The sequence below is a fragment of the Hypanus sabinus genome, chromosome 20, assembly GCF_030144855.1.
Source record: "Hypanus sabinus isolate sHypSab1 chromosome 20, sHypSab1.hap1, whole genome shotgun sequence".
Taxonomy (NCBI): Eukaryota; Metazoa; Chordata; class Chondrichthyes; order Myliobatiformes; family Dasyatidae; genus Hypanus; species Hypanus sabinus.
The window spans coordinates 56,422,211-56,445,094 of NC_082725.1; the positions used below are offsets into that span (position 1 = coordinate 56,422,211).

Consider the following 22,884-nt stretch of genomic DNA (forward strand, 5'->3'; position numbering starts at 1 on the left):
GAATAAAAAAATGCATTACTTACAAGAGGAAGCTTGCTACTGCTGGGCATGTCTCCTTCAGCTGAAAAGCTGAATTCTTGAGAAACTGCAGCCTTTTTAAATTGTCCATTATCACAGGGAGCTAAAGGGAGAGTTAATAAGCATCAGTTATTTAATCTCAAGTTTATTTAGACACCAAGCTCAAGAAAACAATGAGAAACAAGAAAATGTAACAAGAGCCAATAACAAGGGACTGAACCTCCTTGCAACACCACTGTATTTGGCCTGGAACCAGTAGTTGCAGCTTTGTTATAGCCATGCAAAGAAATGGCTTTTATCCTTGATTTCCAATCTGACCAAAATGTCCACACGTAGGATACAGTTTGCTTCAAAAGTGAGAAATTTTGCCTGACGCTGGCATTCTTGACCCCAAATCCACAGGAGAGAAATCCATCTCCAGCCAGACACCCCATACGCCCTGGTTCAAATTCATGATTTCAATAGACAATAGGTGCAGAAGCAGACCATTCGGCCCTTCGAGCCTGCACCGCCATTCTGAGATCATGGCTGATCATCTACTATCAATACCCGGTTCCTGCCTTGTCCCCATATCCCTTGATTCCCCTATCCATAAGATACCCATCTAGCTCCTTCTTGAAACCATCCAGAGAACTGGCCTCCACTGCCTTCCAAGGCAGTGCATTCCAGACCCCCACAACTCTCTGGGAGAAGAAGTTTTTCCTTAACTCTGTCCTAAATGACCTATCCCTTATTCTCAAACCATGCCCTCTGGTACTGGACTCTCCCAGCATCTGGAACATATTTCCTGCCTCTATCTTGTCCAATCCCTTAATAATCTTATGTTTCAATCAGATCCCCTCTCAATCTCCTTAATTTCAGCATGTACAAGCCCAGTCTCTCTAACCTCTCTGCAGAAGACAGTCCGGACATCCCAGGAATTAACCTCGTGAATTTACGCTGCACTTCCTCTACAGCCAGGATGTCCTTCCTTAACCCTGGAGACCAAAACTGTACACAATTCTCCAGGTGTGGTCTCACCTGGGCACTGCACAAATGCAAGAGGATTTCCTTGCTCTTGTACTCAATTCCCTTTGTAATAAAGGTCAACATTTCATTAGCCTTCTTCACTGCCTGCTGCACTTGCTCATTCACCTTCAGTGTCTGATGAACAAGGACTCCTAGATCTCTTTGTATTTCTCCCTTACCCAACTCTACACCGTTCAGGTAATAATCTGCCTTCCTGTTCTTACTCCTAAAGTGGATAACCTCACACTTATTCACATTAAACGTCATCTGCCCACTCACCCAGCCTATCCAAGTCACCCTGAATTCTCCTAACATCCTCATCACATGTCACACTGCCACCCAGCTTAGTATCATCAGCAAACTTGATGTTATTCTCAATGCCTTCATCTAAATCGTTGATGTAAATCGTAAACAGCTGTGGTCCCAATACCGAGCCCTGTGGCACCCATCAAACCATCAGACTTCAGAGTCATTTATCAGTTTTATTGTACATTACTGTTTCACAACCAAGAACTTGCAACACACTTCCCAGCACTGGTAAAGGGTGTGTTTGTGGTTGGAAAGCAATGAGGAAGTCAACTCTTGCAACCAACCTCCACAGACAAGTTCCACAAGTCCAGACTCTTCTCCTTTTATTACATGCAAATCACATTCAACCCTTTCAGAATTTGTGTAGGTTAATGAATCAGTTTTTAAAAAAAAATTACTACACAAGAGTCAACTTGCACTAACCTTAGGCGAAGAACGATCACGAACAATTTGAAAGTGGGGTAATATGAATCTAATGTGAGCAAAGATTATTTCACAACTTATATCACTTGTTCAGCTTTAAATGTCTCAAAACTGCTAATTGCAATCATTAAATCATTAGATTGCAATTAGCAGCTATTATGAATTACTATTAATTACCAGAAAGGTATGGAATGGCCAGAATGGAAAAGCTGCCAAGAAGAGTTGGATACAGCCCAGACCATTGCCGGTAAAGCCCACCCAACCACTGAGCACATCTGCAAAGTGTGTTACCACAAAAAAGCAGCACCCATCACCCAGGCCATGCTCCTTTCTCACTGCCCCCATCAGGAATGTGGGGCAGGAGCTTTGGGTCCCGTACCATCAGGTTCAGGAACAATATTACCCTTGAACCATCAACATGGATAACTTTACTCACTTCAGCAAAGAATTGATCACTGAACACAGCCTATGAACTCACTTTCTCACTACTCCTGTTCTCACTACTATTCATTATTTGTTTTCTCTTTTGTTATTGCAGTTTGTTTTCTTCAGGCGCTTGTCAGTCTGTGTGTAGTTTTCATTGAGTCTATCGGATTTCTTTATTCTACAGTGAATGCCTGAAAGAAAATGAATCTCACGATAGTACATGGTGACATACATGATACTGTGCGAGCCTTAGGCACTTGTTAAAAAATTCTGTAAAGTGAAGATGCTTTCAAAAATAATGAAAAGTTTCCAAATATCAAAATATTTACTATAAAGAGCATTAAATAGTAAGAAAGTAAATCAAATCAATATTTGTTGTGGCTACTCTGCCTTTAAAACTACATCAGTTCTCTCAGGTAAACTGCTGTGCAGTTTTATAAGAAAATTGACTGGTAGGTTGTTCCAAGCATCTTGGAGAACTTACCAAAGTTCTTCTGCAGACTCTGGTGGTCTCACTTGCACCTGTCTCTCCAGGTAGTCCCAGATAGCCTCGATGTTGAGACCAGGGCTCTGTGGAGGCCATTCTACAGCAGAATTTCATTTTTCTTTTCACACAAGGTCATAGTTCTTTATGACCTTGTACGTGTGTTTGGGGTCATTGTACTGCTGCAGTATGAAGTTGGGACCAATCAGGTATTTCCCTGCTGGTATTGTGTGATGGATGAGAATCTGCTTGTACTCTCCATTGAGGATTCCATTAATTCTGACCAGATCACTAACTCCACTTGCAGAAATGCAGCCCCAAACCTGCAGGAAACCTCCACTGTGCTTCACTGTTGGCTGCAGACACTCATCCATGTAGCACTCTCCAGCTCTCCTACAGACAAATTGTCTTCCACTTGAGCTAAAGAATTCAAACTTTGACTCATCAGTCCAGAGCACTTGCTGCCATTGTTCAGCACCCCAGTCCTTGTGTTTTTATGCAGAGGTGAGGCTCTGGGCTTTGTTTAAACTTCAGAGGAATGGCTTTTTGGCAGGAACTCTTCCTTTCTTTTTCAATCTTTTTATTGAGTTTCATATAAATATAAAAAAAACATAACATAATAATGAATAGGTTATGAATACAATAGACTTAAGATTACATTAATAATAGGATAATGATATCCTATTAAACATCAACAACAAAAAAGTACATTAATCAATCAAGTCTATATAATTATATATGAAAACAAACAAAACTAATCATCAAAAGAAAAAGAAAAAAAAATTAGAAATGTGTGAAAGAAAATATATATATGAAACAAACACTAAACTAAAACTAACATGGGCAATAATAACAGTTTATAAGTATATGATAGTGTCAAAGAACTCCGGAACTCCATACCTGAACAAGAATAAACAAAGAGAAGGTCTGGGAAAGGCCAAATTAATTCATATGAAAATGTCGGATGAACGGTCCCCAAGTTTCTTCAAATTTAATTGACGAGTCAAAAATAGTGCTCCTAATTTTTTCCAAACTCAGATAAGAAATAGTTTGAAAAAGCCACTGAGACGTGGTAGGAGGGTTTACTTCTTTCCAATTTTGTAATATAGACCTTCTGGCCATTAATGTTACAAAAGCAATCATTCGTCTGATTGAAGGAGAAAACTGATTACCATCCTCATTTGGTATACCAAAGATTGCAGTAATAAAGTTAGGTTGTAAATCGATGTTCCAAATTGAGGAAATGGTAACGAATATGTCCTTCCAATAGTTATGTAAAGTAGGACATGACCAAAACATATGGGTCAGTGAAGCCACTTCTGAATGACATCTATCACATTGAGGGTTAATATGAGAATAAAATCGAGCAAGTTTATCTTTAGACATATAAGCTCTATGTACAATTTTAAATTGTATTAAAGCATGTTTAGCACATATAGAAGAAGAATTAACCATTTGTAAAATTTTTTCCCATTTATCTGTTGGTATATTGTATCGAAGTTCTTTTTCCCATTGTTGTTTAATTCTATCAGACATCTCTGGTTGTATCTTCATAATCATGTTGTAAATAAAAGCAACTAATCCCTTCTGACAAGGATTTAAGGTAAAAATCAAATCTGAGAAATCCGTTGAAGTTGAGTTGGGAAAAGATGGTAAAACTTTATGTAAAAAATTTCTGATTTGTAAATATCTGAAGAAATTAGATTTAGGTAATTTAAATTTATTGGAAAGTTGGTCAAAAGACATCAAAGTACCTTCAAAAAAAAGGTCACGAAAACATTTTATACCTTTCCTTTTCCATATGCTAAAGGCTTGATCTGTCAAGGAAGGTTTAAAGAAAAAATTAAATAAAATAGGGCTATCAAGCACAAAGTTTTTCAAAGTAAAAAATTTCCGAAATTGAAACCAAATTCGTAATGTGTGTTTAATAACAGGATTAGATATCTGTTTATTAAATTTAACTAAATCAGCAGGAAGAGAAGAACCAAGAACAGAGAATAAAGAATATCCCTTTACTTCATTGCATTCCAAATTTACCCACTGCGGACACAATAATGAGTCCAAATCTAATTTCCAATACGTTAGGTTACGAATATTATTCGCCCAATAATAAAATCTAAAGTTAGGCAAAGCTAAACCACCATCTTTTTTAGATTTTTGTAATTGCCTTTTACTTAACCTGGGGTTTTTGTTTTGCCACACAAATGAGGAAATTTTTGAATCAATGTTGTCAAAAAAGGATTTAGGAATAAAAATTGGTAAGGCTTGAAATAAATATAAAAATTTCGGTAAAATCATCATTTTAATAGCATTAATCCGACCAACTAATGATAAGAATAAGGGAGACCATCTTGTAGTAAGATGTTGTATTTGAAGAAGCATAGGTAAAAAATTCAGTCTAAATAAATCTTTATATTTCTTGGTAATTTTTATACCTAAATAGGTAAAATTATCAGTAACAACTTTAAATGGAATCCTGTCATTCAATAAAGTTTGCGCATTTAAAGGGAATAATTCACTCTTCTCTAAGTTTAATTTATAACTAGAAAAACTACCAAATTGAGCCAACAAGGATAAAATAGTGGGAATAGATCTATCAAGATCAGAAATATATAACAGCAAATCATCAGCATAGAGTGATAATTTATATAATTTCTCATTACGAGTAATACCAAAAATATTAGGAGATTCACGAATAGCAATGGCTAAAGGTTCTAACGCAATATTAAATAATAAAGGACTTAAAGGACAACCTTGTCTCGTACCACGAGATAATTGAAAAAAGGAGGATCTATAATTATTTGTAAGAACAGAAGCAACAGGTTTATAGTATATTAGTTTAATCCATGATATAAAATTAGGACTAAAATTAAAATTTCTCAATGCATTAAATAAATATGTCCATTCAACTCTATCAAAGGCTTTTTCAGCATCTAATGAGATAACACATTCTGGGACTGTGGGTGATGAAGTATGAATTATATTAATCAATTTTCTAACATTAAAAAAAGAATACCGATTCTTAATGAAACCAGTTTGATCTTCTGAAATAATCTGTGGTAATACCTTTTCTAATCTAGTGGCTAAAATTTTTGTAAGAATCTTAGAATCTACATTTAATAATGATATAGGGCGATAAGATGTACATAAAGTAGGATCTTTATCTTTTTTAAGAATTAGAGAGATAGTAAAATAAAAAGACTGAGGTAATCTCTTCTTAGCAAATGCATCGTTAAAGATTTCACATAACCAAGGGGAAAGCAAAGAAGAAAAAGTTTTGAAAAATTCTACAATATAACCATCAGGGCCAGGAGCTTTCCCTGAATTCATTGATGAGACAGCCTCACCTATTTCGGCCATAGAGATAGGAGCATCAAACAAGCTACGATCTTCACCAATCAGTTTAGGAATATTCAAATTGTTAAAAAAATTATCCATCATGGACAGATCACCATCAAATTCTGATTGATATAAAGATTTATAAAAATCTTGAAAAGTATTATTGATTTCTTTATGAACAGTGGTTAAATTACCATCTTGTTTACGAATTTTAATAATTTGTCGCCTGGTCGAAATAGCTTTTAATTGATTAGCTAACAGTTTACCAGTTTGATCACTGTGAATATAGAATTGAGCTCTAGTCCTAATTAATTGATTTTCAATTGAAGAAGATAATAATAAACTATGTTCCATTTGAAGCTCAACTCTCTTCTTATAAAGTTCTATGGTAGGAGTCACGGAATAAATCTTATCAATTTCCTTAATTTTATCCACTAATAAAGCAATATCTAAATATCTTTGTTTCCTTTTACCAGCGGAATACGAAATAATTTGTCCACAGATAAAAGCCTTAAAAGAGTCCCAAAGTATTCCTCTGTCAATTTCTTCAGTATAGTTTGTTGAGAAAAACAAATCAATTTGCTGTTTTATATAGGTGACAAATTCTGGGTCTTGAAGCAGAGTAACATTAAGTCTCCAAGATCTAACATTATTGAAAAAGTCCGGAATCTTAATAGATAACTTCAAAGGTGCATGATCCGAAATAGTAATAGAATCATATTTACAATCAATAACATCCATTAATAACCGATGATCAATAAGAAAGTAATCAATTCTAGAATAACTATGATATACATGTGAAAAAAATGAAAATTCTTTATCTTTAGGGTTCAAAAACCGCCATATTTCTGTAATTCCCGAATCAACCATAAAAGAATTAATAAGTAAGGCTGATCTATTCGGAAGAGTTCGAATAGGTTTAGATCTATCCATCAAAGGATTCAAACAACAATTAAAATCTCCACCCATTATCAACATATATTCATTCAGATTAGGAAGGGAAGTAAATAAACGTTTAAAAAATTCAGGGCAGTCAAAATTTGGGGCATAAATATTAACTAGAACCACTTTCCGATTGAAAAGTGAACCAGTTATCAACAAAAATCTGCCCTGTGGATCAGAAATAATTTCGTGATGTGTAAACAAAATTGAGGGGTCTATAAAAATAGACACACCCCTAATTTTAGCGGTACAATTCGAATGAAATTGTTGACCCTTTCAGAACCTAAAAAAACGTTGATTATCCTCCCTCCTAATATGGGTTTCCTGTGCAAAAATAATATTAGCATTCAATCTATGGAATACCTTAAATATTTTTTTACGTTTAATCGGATGATTTAAACCATTAGTATTCCAAGAGATAAAATTAATAGAGTTATCCATCATGCCAATATTAGTTGTGTATATCATAATAGGTTAAAAAGACACATAACCCATAATTTAGGAAAAAGGAAAATAGATTCAGGAGCAACCGGAGAACATGACACCTTAACAATATTAATAATTTAAAGTTGGCCCATAAACTAAAAGCAGAAAAAAACGCAAAAGCGTGAAAAAAGATCCCCACCCCCCCCCCACCCTTCGAAGAAAAGCCAAGCGGCAGGCGCATAATCTAACACTAACCTTACCCCCATTTCAAGATGGCAGCTCCATAAAAAGTTTTTTAAAAAAAACTATGTAACACCCATATTTAAATATAGGGTTGCAAAAAGAAAATATATGTCAATCAGAATGAGAAAACTAATATAATAAAACAAACAATCTTTAACAAAAAAAATAAACATCAAAATTTAAGAGTGTAATATACCTTTAAAAAAATTTCATATATAAATGCAAGAAAGATGACATTTCAAAAGCAAAGACTTATGGGAAGAAGAAACGACATTTTGAAAAAGCCATCTTACAAAATATAAATGTAGATTCAACAATCTATTAAAAAAGTTTAATAATAAAAAAAAATACCAAAATAGGATCAAAAAAGATTCAATAAACACTACAATATATATAAAAAAAACTAAAAAAAAATCAAAACATTCGTCCCATTTCTAAGTACAGGCAAACAAATAAATGTTTATAAAAAGCAGAGTCTTATGGGAAGAAGAAACGACATCTTGAAAAAAATAAATCATTATTACAAGATATAGATGTATATATCTGAAACAGAAAAAATTAAAAAAATATTATAAAAGTTAAGAAAGCATCCATAAAACAGTGATAATAGTGAAAAATAAGAGCCAGACCCGTAGAACGGGATAGAAAGTTATAACCCAACTTCGTAGGTTACTTAAAATGAGATGGCACCCTCTCTCCGAGGAATCTTCAACATGACACATAGTTCAAGTTGCACTAGAAGATCTATATTCTTCAACAAATTTCTTCGCTTCTTCCGGTGTTTTGAAAAATTGCTGACTGTTGTCGTTTAATGTAATTCTGAGCTTCGCTGGATACATTAAAGCTTGTTTAAGGCCAATCGAATAAATCTCTGCCATCACTGGTTTAAAAGCGATTCTTGATTTCATTACATCATAAGAATAATCTTCAACAATTCGAAATGAATTGGTGTTATAAGAAATCATGCCTTTTTTACGAGCTAATCGAATTAAAAGCTCTTTCTCCCGAGGATAATGAAGGCGAACAATCACCGCTCGTGGTTTATCAGACAGAGCCGAAAATCTCGCAACTCTGTGAACACCATCGATAACAGGTTTAGCTTGCAAACCTTCAGCACTGAAAGTTTCCCATAGTAATTTAGAGAAAAATTCAGTTAAATCACCGGACTCAACTTTTTCGGGAAACCCGATGATACGCAAATTCTGTCTACGAGATCGATTTTCGAGATCAGTAATTTTAAACTTATACTGATCCATAGTTTTAGCATTCGACTCTACCTTCTTCTCCAACGCTTCAATTGTACGTACTTTTGCACAAATGGATTTTTCAAGAGTCGCGATCTTATCTTCATGCCGCTGAATGTCCGATGCCTGCGAGTGAAGTTTAATTTCAAGCAATCTATCAGCTTCTTCAAGTTCGGATATTTTCCTGGTAAGTTTATTTTCCAAACTTGTCAGTCTGCTTCCCAATCTACCATCCAATCTGCCTTCCAGACTCGAAAGTTTAATATCCAGTTTAGCGTCCAAAAGAGTAGAGATTGCGTCGATGGATACAGGTTCCTTAGACGATTTCTTGCTTGTAGCCATTTTAAGTTTGTCGAGATTAGATCAAATATTATTTTAGGAAGAAAAAGTTAATCAAAAGTATCAACCCATGTGATTAAATTCGAAAAGATTTAATTAAGGGGTGATTATAGTTGAAAAAATGAAGAGCGCCTAAAGGCAGATGTTTACGTCGCCATCTTGAAACTCCACCCCCGGAACTCTTCCATGAAGACCATTTCTGACAAGACCTTACCAGACTGTAGAAGGGTGTACTTGGATTCCAGTGAGTCTAAAGTTGACAGCAGTGCTGGATTTCATCCAATTTAGAAGGGACACCAATTTGACCAATCTCTCATCTGCTGCGCTGTTTCCATGGCCAACCATTGTGCTTCTGATCCTCAACCTTGCCCTCTTCTTTGTGCTTCTTCAGAGTTTCCGTTTGGGAGAGTCCTTACTGTTGCAGGATGGCCACCTTGTGTCTTGTTACTGTGCTCATTCTTGCCATGGTATAAGAATTGATGATATGAAGGTTAAACTGGCACACCCTTAGATTGATTGTTCTTTCCCAGTTTGATTCCTTCTATACCCATTTTCATTTCAGTTCATCAGTTTATTTCATTCAACTCCAACCCTAACAAAATACCAAATATTACTCTTAACATTTAATTTTTTGGAAAATGAATGTTTGGAAATCTAAGATTTGCTCTTTTCTACTCATACACTAATGCAGAAAAAACACAACAAAAATAAAATGCATATTTAAAAAAATCAAGGATGCCCAAGACTTTTGTACAGTACGGTACATAGTTTAATAATAAATTGATTTTGAACATTAAGATATCCTATTGAGTTAATGTACATTGTTATACTGCACACTGTTATACTTCCTTTTATTGCACTCTTTTGATGTAGTAATTGTGCTGCCTGTTCTTCATACGAATAGAATTAAGCCCAGTGTACGTGCACCCAACATTAAAACTCTTTTGAATAACCAGAATATCAGCTCATAAACCACTTCTGAACCTGCAGCCCTGAACTACTCATTTTAAAGCACCGTCTATAACATGTTGAAATACAGTATTAGACTAAACTTTCAAACAACTCTCAATATTTGTTAATGATCCACTGAGTAGACTTGGACATTTTTATGTTGGATACAATTATAAATCTGTACCTTTAGTGTTTCTTTTATTTTTCTTTTTGTGATGTCAACAAAATGTATACTCTGAAGTGAACTTACCATTTCATTAAAATGGAAGTATATTTGGTTACTCAGTCTTATTTTGGTTCATTCTTATTTTACTCCACAACATGATGCTACAATCCTTCTCCTGGCCAGTCGATTAGAAGCTGAAAAGTGCTGTTTGTCAACTTTCTGTGCTTGCATATTCAATACAAGTTATTTAATACCACACTGTCAATTAATTACTGACAGCAGGAATGAATAATCTAGATCACAAATTAATAATTTTAATGCATTAATTATATTTATTACTAGACCAATCTTATTTGACCCTGAAAATATATTTGATATTTTCAGCCAGTTTAAGATATTGGTATGTAAAGAAACTATGAAGATAAATGACTTGTTATAAGGGAGTACAAATATAGAGAAGTTTGTTGAGTTATTCCACATTGGGGTTAACTGTGTAATTTTGTCCTCTCCCTGATGTAAAATGTAGCAGCGTTGGAGTGGATGGAGTGTAGAATTAAATAATTTAAAAGCATACGTGCTTTGTAATTCCTCTGATCGAAGTCCAAATCATATTTTTCCTACATGGCTCTGCACTTACACCAATCTTACTCAGTTCTTTAAGCAGTTTTCTTATATCCCTCATTTCTTTATCCTGTTCACAACTACTTTCCCACTCAGCTTTGTATCAAAGGCAACTTCGAGAAACAGACCCTGACCTTGCTGGCATAGCCGTGCCGGCAGCAAAGGACTCCCACCTCATTTCACTCTTGCCTACCATCTCCCACCACCACCACCTGGCAAATCACATTTAAACTTAACCAGTGAGAGCATACTTTGTTAACAAAGTCTGCCCTCTACCAGCACGTCCTCAACTTGCATGTAATTTGCATAAGCACCCAGATCAACAAATATCCAGGCTGGTACATCATGTCCTTTCATCTAAAAGCCTCCCACTGATAAATGTGCCAAACTGAAAAAAGGTTTTTTAATTTTTACTCAGCAGTCTGTTCTTCAGTCAATCCTGTATCCATTCAGGAGACTGCAGATACTGAAGTCAGCAGCAACAAGCTGCTGAATTGGTCTGGAGTAGGGATCCCAACCTGAGTGCAATATAACCTTCAGTAAGGGTCCACAGCATTAAAAAAAGTTTGGGAACCCCGCTCTGGAGTCTGTTGTTCCGGTAACCATTCCTCATTCCCCAAACCCTGTTGCTATTTATTCAAAACCCCTTACAGTAACTTTGGAAAATCCAGATAATCCTTTATCTATCCCTTTATCTCATGCCTAAAATCTTATATGACAAAAAAAATTCCCTTAAAAATAAGATTAGACAAAACACACAATTCCCACATCCTTTTATCAGCTATACTGATATCAGATTTCTCAACAGTCCATGAACACTGTCCTATTTTTTCTGCAAAACTTATAACTTACAGTAATGTTTACACTGTAATACTGCCTCAAGATAACAAACGTCATAATAAACCTAAGGAGGCATGGGATCCAAGGGGACATTGCTTTGTGGATCCAGAACCGGCTTGCCCACAGAAGGCAAAGAGTGGTTGTAGATGGGTAATATTCTGCGGGGAGGCTGGTGACCAGTGGTGTGCCTCAGGGATCTGTTCTGGGATCCCTGCTCTTTGTGATTTTTAAAAATGACCTGGATGAGGAAGTGGAGGGATGGGTTAGTAAGTTTGCTGACAACACGAAGGTTGGAGGTGTTGTGAATAGTGTAGAGGGCTGTCAGAGGTTACAACGGAACATTGATAGGATGCAAAACTTGGCTGAAAGTGGCAGATGGAGTTCAACCCAGATAAGTGTGAGGTGGGTCATTTTGGTAGGTCAAATGTGATGGTAGAATATAGCATTAATGGTAAGACTCTTGGCAGTGTGGAGGAGATGTCAGGGGCAAGATTTTTTTTAAATGCAGAGAGTGGTGAGTGTGAGGAATGGGCTGCCGGCGCTGGTAGTGGAGGCGGAAATGACAGGGTCTTTTAAAGAGACTCCTGGATGGCTACATGGAGCTTAGAAAAGTAGAAGGCTATGGATAAAGCCAAGGTAGTTCCAAGATAGGGACATGTTCGGCACAGCTTTGTGGGCCAAAGGGCCTGTATTGTGCTGTATGTTTTCTATGTTTCTAAACCTGATTCTGAGCAGGGAAGGAATAAAAGAGCTTTTGGAGCTAATAGTTAAGTGGTGGTGGGCTGGAGATGTCTCTACCTAAAAACTTTTAGCCCCTCATAGGTCAGTGAATCTATGGGACCAAGTGATATATGACTGTCTTACAAGTTCTGGTTATGCCAGGCAGATCATCTCTGAAGAGTAATAATAATGGCTGGGGTCACCTGTCTTGCAAAGACACTGACCAGAAGGTGGCAATGGCAAACCACTTCTGTAGAAAATGTGCTAGAAACGACTAAGATCGCCAATGTCATGACACATACGATGATGATGATGATGATGATGATGATGATGATGATGATGATGATGAGTTAAGCACTCATTAAAACAAAATCAACAAACATTAATGGACCCATTACCTCATGAACTTCAGATGGAGGTGCACACAGGATTACCTAATGCAATTTATACAATTTCAAAGAGGCGCATTAGTGTGCGGAACCTGGAATCTGGGGAAAAACAATCTACTGGAGGAACTCAGTTGGGGTTGGGGAAGGGGTCAAGCAGCAGAGAGGAGGGGAGCTGTCACTATTAAAACTGCATCAAGACTGAGAGTGAAGAGTTGAGATGGGTGGAACAAGGGGGTGGGGAGTGGCAAGAAAGGAAGATAGGTCAACTGAGGAGGGGTGTAAGATGATAGGTAGTTAGTGCCAGGTAGAAGAGATGGGAGTTGGAAAACTGTGTAGGTGAATGATGGATGAATGCAAAGAGAGAGGAAAAAAGAAAAAAGATGGAGAAAAATGAGGGAAGGGGAGTATAACGATGGCGAGAGCTGCTGGTGAGATAAGTAGGAACACCAGTACTAGAAGTGAGAATGGAAACAATAAGATTAAGGGAGAGATTAACAACAGTTGGAACCAGGTAGGGATCTGTTAAAGAAATAGGTGGAAGAGGGAGAAAGAGCAAAAAAAAGGACCACAGGGTTAAAAGGAGATGGGGGGGGGGGGGTGAAGAGAGAGAGTTTACCTAAAATTGGTCATTAGGTAGGTGTTACTCCTCCAGTCTGCATTGTGCTTCAGTCTGGTGGTAGAGAAGGCAAAGAATGGACAGAGAGTTCAGTGTGGAGAGAGCAGTCAAAATGACCTGCACTGGAAGCTCGAGGTGGCATTGCAAACTGAGCATAGGTGTTCTGCAAAACAGTTACCCAAGTCTGACTGACTTAGGCCTCTGGATGAAGAGAGAGGAACTGTAAGGACAAGTGCTACATCTGCTGCGGGGTGTGGGAAAGTGCCAGGAGTAAAGGAAGAAATCAAAACACTGAGAACTCCTTTCCTTCTCCCAGTGCTACTCAACCCACTGGTTCTTAAGCTGACTGTGTTGTTTTTAAAATATAGGCAGTCCCCGGGTTACGTACGAGTTCCGGTCCTGAGCCCGTCTTTAAATCGGATTTATACGCAAGTCGGAATAGGTACATCCGGTATTATTTAGTGTCAGTTAGTCAAACATTTGTCTTGGTATATAGTATATATTTTACCTTTCTATGCATATAAAACACATAAGAAACACACAGTATGTATTTCAATAACTAAACCACTACGTTGCTTAGTAGTAACTGTAGCTTTAATTGGGGCAGGGCCTTTCACATGCTCCATTATTCTCACTTTATCTTTTAAAATTGTTCTGATCAGTGACCGACTGCAGCCTAACGCTTTTCCAATGACCGAATGCATCTCACCTCTTTCCAATTGCTTCATTATTTCCACCTGAATTTTCAACCGTGATCGTTTTCTGTCAATGGAACAGATACAGTACAGTACGTACTGTACACCGCAGGTGATGAGACCTGAGCTGCCCCAGGTCCTAAAATCCACCGCACTGCGACAGGTTAAATGGGACAAGTGGGGGCGGTGACGTACACTAAAACATCTTAAACATAATAATACAGTACTGTACATAATAATACCGCAATAATAAAAGTAACTACATATGGTTGCATCGATGTCTTGCATACTGGAAGGGGCATTTTAGAGGTAACATTATGATGGACCAGGTGCTGGAGAGTCAGGTTTTAATTCTGCTGGGCAGGTTTACTACTGGAGTCAATTTCTTGAAGTAGACATCAAGGGAGGTTTTCTTTTTTTTGTCATAAATGGCCTTGTAGCAACTGAGGTTCTCGGTTACTGCATGGTAAACTGTGGTGAACCTCTCTGTATTAGGATCTTGCTCCTCTAACCTTGCCATCCCTGCTTCAATGAGACGAAAGGTTTCAGCTAACTTTTTCGGTTCCGGTGTTCCCAGGTCACAGTCTTCTTTTTTCTCAAACGCTCTCATCTGCTGCTCTAGTTCCATAAGGTCTTCATTGGCCAGTTCTTCGGCATGGGAGTCGAGCAACTCTACAACATCAAATACTGAAGCTGGCGATCTGTTAAAATTCTTTTCAGATATGTTGTACTCACTTTTCAATAAGACCCTTAAAGCTAGCCCCTTAATTGACAGAGCTCACAGAATTCCATTTTCTCGGCGTTCATCCGAATTACATCCTCGAGCAGTTGTACTTTCTTTGCATTATTATACGACTAAAGAAGCTATTCCTCAAGAACCAAGAAAGAAGCGGAAATTATTCTTTAATTCAACACAGATTCGTATAGTCGAAGACTATCCTCCCAAAATCTTTGCCGAAAGAAAGAAATAGAGAAGTTATGAGTGAAATGTATAAATTAGATTTAAATCCCTCCCTTCGCTTTCTAGCAAAGCTGATCATTTTTCCTGAAAAATCTCAGTCACTGAGAATCTACTCTCCTCAGGAGGGATGGGAGTATATTAAAAACCTTGAAGTTAAGTCTACTGAATAAAATATTAAAGTTATTCCGATTACTCAATAGGCAATTTTGAAATATTTGCTGTATGAGTTGTTTCTGGATCTTCTAAGTACATTCTATACCTTTTCATTCTTTGGTATGGGACGTGGCTGATTTAATTTTATTTACCTTATTAATAATTAGTACATATATAACTGTTTTGTAGGGAACCTCTATAGTATTGTAATTTAATGGTCTGTGTAGGACCTGTTGTGTATTAATCTTTTTATTTCTTTTATCTGTTTCAATACTTATAGTTTTAGGTCTTTTATATATACATTCATTTACTTTTCTTTTTCGAGAGAATGAATATTGTTTGTAATATTATTTGCTCCAATTTATTCCTTTTTTTGAATGTGTGTTTAAGCTACTTTAGCTGATTGTAAGACGGCCGTTGTTGATTATGTTTTTATTAATGTTAGACATAACATTATAGTAGTTGAATTCTGTATGTGCCTTTTATTATGGCTATCTTCCGTGGGATTTTTGCTTTATTTTAATATACGGAGCTGCAAGATGGAGAACAGGGTTAAGCGTTATTAGTTAGCATGGGATCAACCTATCGATTCCTTAATTCTTATCTTTTGGGAGGCGGGGGGGGAGGGGTCTATCAGAGTAGGTTCTTTTCTTGATTGGGCAATTCTTTTGATGGATTTCTCTTTCCTAAATGCATCACTCCTTCTGGTTGTACCTGCGCCTTTTGGTTTAATCTGTACTTGTGTAACATTCCTTTTATATAATATTAAATTCAATTTTAAACATGAATGTTAATAAAATCAATATAATTTCTTGGAATTGGAACTGTGTTAACCACCCCATTAAGCATAAAAATATTTTTAAGAAATTAAAAACACAATGCAGATATTATTTTTGCGCAAGAAAATCATATACGAAAACAGGATGAGGACAGATTTTTCCTCTTCTGGAAAGGATCTCTATTTCACTCGCTGTTGGATAGTAAAATAAGAGGCGTTTCTATATTTCTTAGTCCCAAAATCCCTTTTGTACATTTTAATACTACTACTGATTCGAATGGAAGATATTTAATTGTTACTGGTTTACTGTGAGAGCAAAAGGTAGCTCTGGTGTGTGTATACGCACCTAATGTAGATCATTCTGATTTTTTTCAGAAACTTTTTCTGAGTTACCGAATCTCAATGAATATAAACTGATCATGGGTGGTGACTTTAATTGTTGCTTAAACCCAGCAATTGACAGGTCATCAACCAATCCGTCACTTCCTTATAAAGTGGCAGCTTGTATTAACTCTTTTTTTTATTAGAATATGGCCTTGTCGATATTTGGAGATATAAACACCCCAATGATAAAGCTTTCTCTTTTTTCTCACATGTCCATCACAAGTATTCTCGAATTGATTACTTTTTTTTAGATACATGTCTATTAAATTCCGTTGTTGAATGTGCGTATGACATCATTGTTTTCTCAGATCACGCACCTTTAAAACTAACCCTTAAGCTTTCGGATAGATTTTTGAAAATCTCACAGTGGAGACTGAACCCCATATTGTTACAGGATCCAGCTTTTGTTAATTTTATTAAGGAGCAAATTTCTATATATTTTTAATTTAATACGACTGAAGGAATGTCAAATCTGGTTATATGGGACAAGTTGAAATCTTTTCTTAGGGGACAGATAATCTCATATTCAGCAGCCTTGAGAAAAAAAGCTAAAGCGGAATTGTCAGAGCTTATTAATAACATTAAACAGATAGATAAAACGTATTCGGTTAAACCTACTGAAGAACTATATAAAGAAAGGGTCGAACTTCAATCACAGTATGATTTGCTTCTGACCTTTCCCATTGAACAGCAAATTTTTTAATCTAGAAGTTTATTTTATATATATATGGGGAAAAGTCTGCTAAAGTTTTAGCTGGTCAGTTAAAGGCTGGGATGGTCAGAAGACAGATTTTAAAAATTCGCCGACCAGATAGAACAGAAACTTTAGATCCTTATGATATTAAGGAGATATTTATGGACTTTTATTCTCTTTATAAATCTGAATTCTCTGATAGCACTATTATTATGAATAGATTTTTGCAAAGGTTAAACATATCTCAAATTCTGATTCAAGATGTCGATATGTTAGATGCATCTATTAAACAAGAGGAGATAGCCAAGGCTATATCCTCTATGCAATTAGGAATTTTTCAAGACTTTTCATGAAATGTTTATAGCACATCTTCATCAAACGTTTACCGATTCTACATCCTCTGGGAACCCTCCTAAAACTTTTTATGAGGCATTAATTTAATTGATTCCAAAAAAAGGAAAAGTCCCACTGGAATGTGTATCCTATAGACCTATTTCTTTACTGAATGTAGATTTTAAAATCCTCTTTAAGATTCTAGCAAATAGGCTTGAGAATATCTTGCCTAATGTTATCTCAAACGATCAAACAGGATTTATAAAAAATAGGTACTCACATTTTAATATTCAAAGATTGTTAAATATCATTTATTCCCCCTCAGCCAAAGAATCTGAATGTACTGTATCTTTAGATGCAGAGAAAGCCTTTGATAGGGTGGAGTGGCCTTATCTATTTCAGGATTTGAAGAGGTTTAATTTGGTCCAGGATTTATTTCCTGGATTAAATTGATTTATCATGCCCCGGTAGTTGCGGTTCTAACTAATAAACAAAAGACTCCTTATTTTAGATAATATAGAGGTACCTGTCAGGGTTGTCCCCTTAGTCCTTTATTATTTAATTTGGCTTTAGAACCACTTGCTATTGCTCTTAGGGATTCTAATTCTGTGCGGGGTATTAGGAGAGGGGATAAATTACATAAGGTTTTGTTATACGCAGATGATTTATTAGTTTACATTTCAAATCCTAGGAAATCTATTCCTTTTATGTTATCTATATTTATGGAATTTGGTATTTTTTCTGGATATAAATTTAATTTACATAAAAGTGAATTTATTTCCTATTAATAATTATTCTGATTATTATGATCAAATAACTTTTAATATTGCCAAAAACCATTTTACTTACCTTGGTATCAAAATTACTAAAAGTTTTAAAGACCTATATAGGTATAATTTCTTCCCTTTAGTTGAATATACCCAACAGGCACTTTCCAAATGGTCACCTATGTCGATATCATTGATAGGTCGAATAAATGCTATAAATATGGTTATTCTACCGAAATTTTTATATATATTTCAAGCAGTTCCCTCTTTTGTTCCAAAAACATTTTTTGATAAAATAGATTCTCTGATTTTATCTTATGTTTGGAATAATAAAAGCTCTAGAGTGAATAAACTTTTATTGCAAAAATCAAAAAAAGATGGAGGACTGGCTTTACCAAACTTTAGATTTTATTATTGGGCAATTAATATTCATTATATTACTTTTTGGATTTATGATATAGACGACCAAGATCGGCCTTCATGGTTACAGCTGGAGGAAAATTCAGTAATGGGTTTTCGTTAGCTTCTTCATTAGGAGCTCCTCTTCCGTTTTCGCTCTCCAGAACAGGTAGACAAGCTCTCAACCCTATTGTTAAACATACTTTAAAAATTTGGTTTCAATTTTGTAGATTTTTTTAATTAAATAATTTTCTACTTTCTAGTAATATTTATTACTAAAATATTACCAAATATTAATTGTGTAAAGGAGAAATGTGAGACAGAACATGTGTTGGAAAAGTTACATGTACAGAGGGTTGGTCAGAAAGAGCATGGGGTTAAATGTGTAGAAGGTTTGGGTGATCTTGAGAAGGTCATCAAAATTCAAGGTGCAATTAGCCCGATGGAAGTTCAAGGAGCTGGGTTAGGTACAACAGACAGTGTTTTAAGCAAAGAGAGGAGGAATGGGCTAAGAATTCTATACCTGAATGTGCATAGTGTCAGAAATAAGACAGATGAGCTTGAAGCTCAGATGAAAATGGGGAACTACGATATTGTTGGGATAACAGAGACATGGCTGCAAGAGAATCAGGCCTGGGAATTGAGTGTACTAGGGTATACGTGCTATTGTAGACAGAAATATGGGAAGAGGGGGTGGGGTGGCCCTGTTGGTGAGAAATGAGATTCAGTCCTTAGCAAGGGGTGACTTAGGAACAGGGGAAGTAGAGTCTGTGTGGATTGAGCTGAGGAACAGTAAGGGTAAAAAGACCCTAATGGGTGTTGTGTACAGGCCCCCAAACAGTAGCATGGATATTGGGTGCAAGTTGATTAGGGAGTTAACATTGGCATGTGCTAAAGGTAATGCAGTCGTTATGGGAGATTTCAACATGCAGGTGAACTGGGAGAATCAGATAGGTGCTGGACCCCAGGATAGGGAGTTTGTGGAGTGTCTAAGGGATGTATTTTTGGAACAGCTTGTGCTTGAGCCAACCAGGAACGAGGCTATTTTGGACTTGATGTGTAATGAACAGGAATTGATAAGTGATCTTAAAGTAAAGGAGCCATTAGGAAGTAGTGATCATAACATGATAAGTTTTTATCTACAATTTGAGAGGGATAAGGGCAGATCAGAGGTGTTAGTGTTGCAATTAAATAAAGGAGACTACGGAGCCATGAGGGAAGAGCTGGCCAAAGTTAAATGGGCGGATGCCCTGGCAGGAAAGACAGTGGATCAGCAGTGGCAGATATTCTTGGGGATAATACAAAAGATGCAAAAGCAGTTCATTCCAATGAGAAGGAAGGATTCAAAGAGGGGGAAGGGGCCACAGTGGTTGACAAAGGAAGTCAGAGATTGTAGAGCATTAAAGAAAAGGAAGTATGACAGGGCTAAGATGAGTGGGAATACAGATGATTGGGAAAGTTTTAAGGAACAGCAGATCTTAACTAAAAAAGCAATACGGAGAGAAAAAATCAGGTATGAGCTCAGTCTAGCCAGGAATATAAAAGGGGATAGCGAAAGCTTTTTTAGCTATGTGAAGAGAAAGAAGATAGTTAAGAACAATGTTGGCCCCTTGAAGAATGAATTGGGAGAAATTGTTATGGGAAACAGGGAAATGGCAACAGAATTTAATGCGTACTTTAGATCTGTCTTCACCAGGGAGGACACAAGCAATCTCCCAGATGTATGGATGGGCCAGGGTCATAAGATATCAGAGGAATTGAAACAGATTGACATTAGGAAAGAAACTGTGATGAGTAGACTGATAGGACTGAAGGCTAATAAATCCCCGGGTCCAGATGGTCTGCATCCGAGGGTTCTAAAAGAGGTGGCTCAGGAAATTGCAGATGCATTGGTAATCATTTTCCAATGTTCCTTAGATTCAGGATCGGTTCCTGAAGATTGGAGAGTGGCTAATGTTATCCCACTTTTCAAGAAGGGAGGGAAGGAGAAAACGGAGCCTAACGTCAGTCGTGGGGAAGATGCTTGAGTCCATTATTAAGGATGAAATAGTAGAATATCTTGATGGCAGTAATAGGATTAGGCCGAGCCAGCATGGATTTACCAAGGGCAAATCATGCTTGCCTAATCTGTTGGAGTTTTTTGAGAGTGTAACAAGGATGTTAGACGAGGGTAAGCCAGTGGATGTAGTGTACCTAGATTTTCAGAAGGATTTCGATAAGGTGCCACATAGGAGATTGGTGAGTAAAATCAGAGCTCATGGCATTGGGGGCAGGGTTTCAACATGGATAGAAAACTGGTTGGCAGATAGAAAGCAAAGGGTAGCAGTAAATGGGTGTTTCTCGGACTGGCTGGAGGTGACTAGTGGGGTACCACAGGGCTCTGTATTGGGACCACAGCTCTTTACGATTTATGTCAACGATTTAGATGAGGGCATTGAAAACTATATCAGCAAGTTTGCTGACGATACTAAACTGGGTGGCAGTGTGACATGCGAAGAGGACGTTAGGAGAATACAGGGAGACTTGGATAGGCTGGGTGAGTGGGCAGATACTTGGCAGATGTCATTCAATGAGAATAAATGTGAAGTTATCCACTTTGGAAGCAGGAACAAGAGGGCAGAGTATTGTCTGAACGGTGTAGAGTTAGGTAAGGGAGAAATGCAAAGAGACCTAGTTCATCAGTCAATGAAGGTGAATGAGCAAGTGCAACAGGCAGTGAAGAGGGCAAATGGAATGTTGGCCTTTGTTACAAGGGGAATTGAGTACAAGAGCAAGGATGTCCTTTTGCATTTGTACAGGGCCCTGGTGAGACCACACCTGGAATATTGTGTACAGTTTTGGTCTCCAGGTTTAAGGAAGGACATTCTGGCAATTGAGGAAGTGCAGCGTAGATTCACTAGGTTGATTCCTAGGATGGCAGGGCTGTCTTACGCAGAGAGATTGGAGAGATTGGGCTTGTACACACTGGAACTGAGGAGATTGAGAGGGGATCTGATTGAAATGTTTAAGATAATTAAAGGATTTGATAGGATTGAGGCAGGAAATATGTTCCAGATGTTGGGAGAGGGCATGGATTGAGAATAAGAGGTCAGTTATTTAAAACAGAGTTGAGGAAAAACTTCTTCTCCCAGAGAGTTGTGGAGGTGTGGAATGCACTGCCTCAGAAGACGGTGGAGGCCAATTCTCTGGATGCTTTCAAGAAGGAGCTAGATAGATACCTGATGGATAGGGGAATCAAGGGATATGGGGACAAGGCAGGGACTGGGTATTGATAGTGAATGATCAGCCATGATCTCAGAATGGCGGTGCAGACTCGAGGGGCCAAATGGTCTACTTCTGCACCATTTGTCTATTATTCTAATTTCTTTTTTAAACTATCAACTTTGGATAAGGCTTTTTTAACATGGAAAATTAAGGGAATAAAAACTTTTTTAGATTTGTTTTTACAAGACTGTTTAATGTCTTTTTCACAGTTAATGGATAAATATGATATCTCTAATACACATTTTTTCAGATATTTACAGGTTAGGAATTTTTTATGTGATTTTTTACTGAATTACCCCTCGGCCTGCTCTTTAAATTTGGCTTATGCTATTTTTCAGTTTAAACCTTTTCAAAAACAGTCAATAGCTAGGATTTATAAACAGTTAATGAATGCTCCGCATGTCGCCTAATGATAGGGTTCAACGCAGCTGGGAAGTTGAACAACATTCACTTTACACAATGGAATAAAATTTATTAGTCAATAATACATCTATCTGCGCATGCCATATTTTAATTCAGTTTAAGATAGTACACAGGGCCCATATGTCCAATGATAAATTGGCGCATATTTTTCCTAATATAAGCCCTATTTGTGACAGATGTAATGCAGAAGTCGCTACTCTACCCCATATGTTTTGGTCATGTGTAAATTTAAACAATTTTTGGAGGGATGTGTTTGGAATATTATCTAAAGTTATAGATGTGGATGTTCAACCTAATCTACTTCCTGCAATTTTTGGGATTATTCCAGAGGAAGGAAGCAAAGTGTCTGCTTCCGCCCAACAGGGGATAGCTTTTTCAACTTTACTGGCTAGGACAGCTATTTTGCTACACTGGAAATAATCTAATCCACCTACTGTTTTCTATTGGCTCTCCTCCATTATGTCATTATGTCTAAGCTTGGAGAAAATTGGAAGCCAGACATTTGATACATCCTTTAATTTTGAACAAG

The 22,884-nt window shown here is 36.9% G+C and overlaps 1 protein-coding gene across 4 annotated transcripts in view; it reads right to left on the reverse strand.

Annotated features, from left to right (window-relative positions):
• Positions 1–22,884, reverse strand: part of c20h18orf21 (chromosome 20 C18orf21 homolog) — a 104,013-nt gene that overhangs the window by 76,242 nt on the left and 4,887 nt on the right. The window contains exons 2-4 of one of the 4 annotated variants that reach the window (XM_059945559.1): positions 2,669–3,244; positions 2,237–2,375; positions 24–121 (exon numbers count right to left, since the gene is read on the reverse strand). In XM_059945559.1, coding sequence (XP_059801542.1) covers positions 24–121; positions 2,237–2,269 — 131 coding nt within the window. In that variant the 5' untranslated portion in view covers positions 2,270–2,375; positions 2,669–3,244. The remainder of the gene's footprint in view (positions 1–23; positions 122–2,236; positions 2,376–2,668; positions 3,245–22,884) is intronic. The other 3 variants (XM_059945557.1, XM_059945558.1, XM_059945560.1) reach the window with 3 other exon arrangements.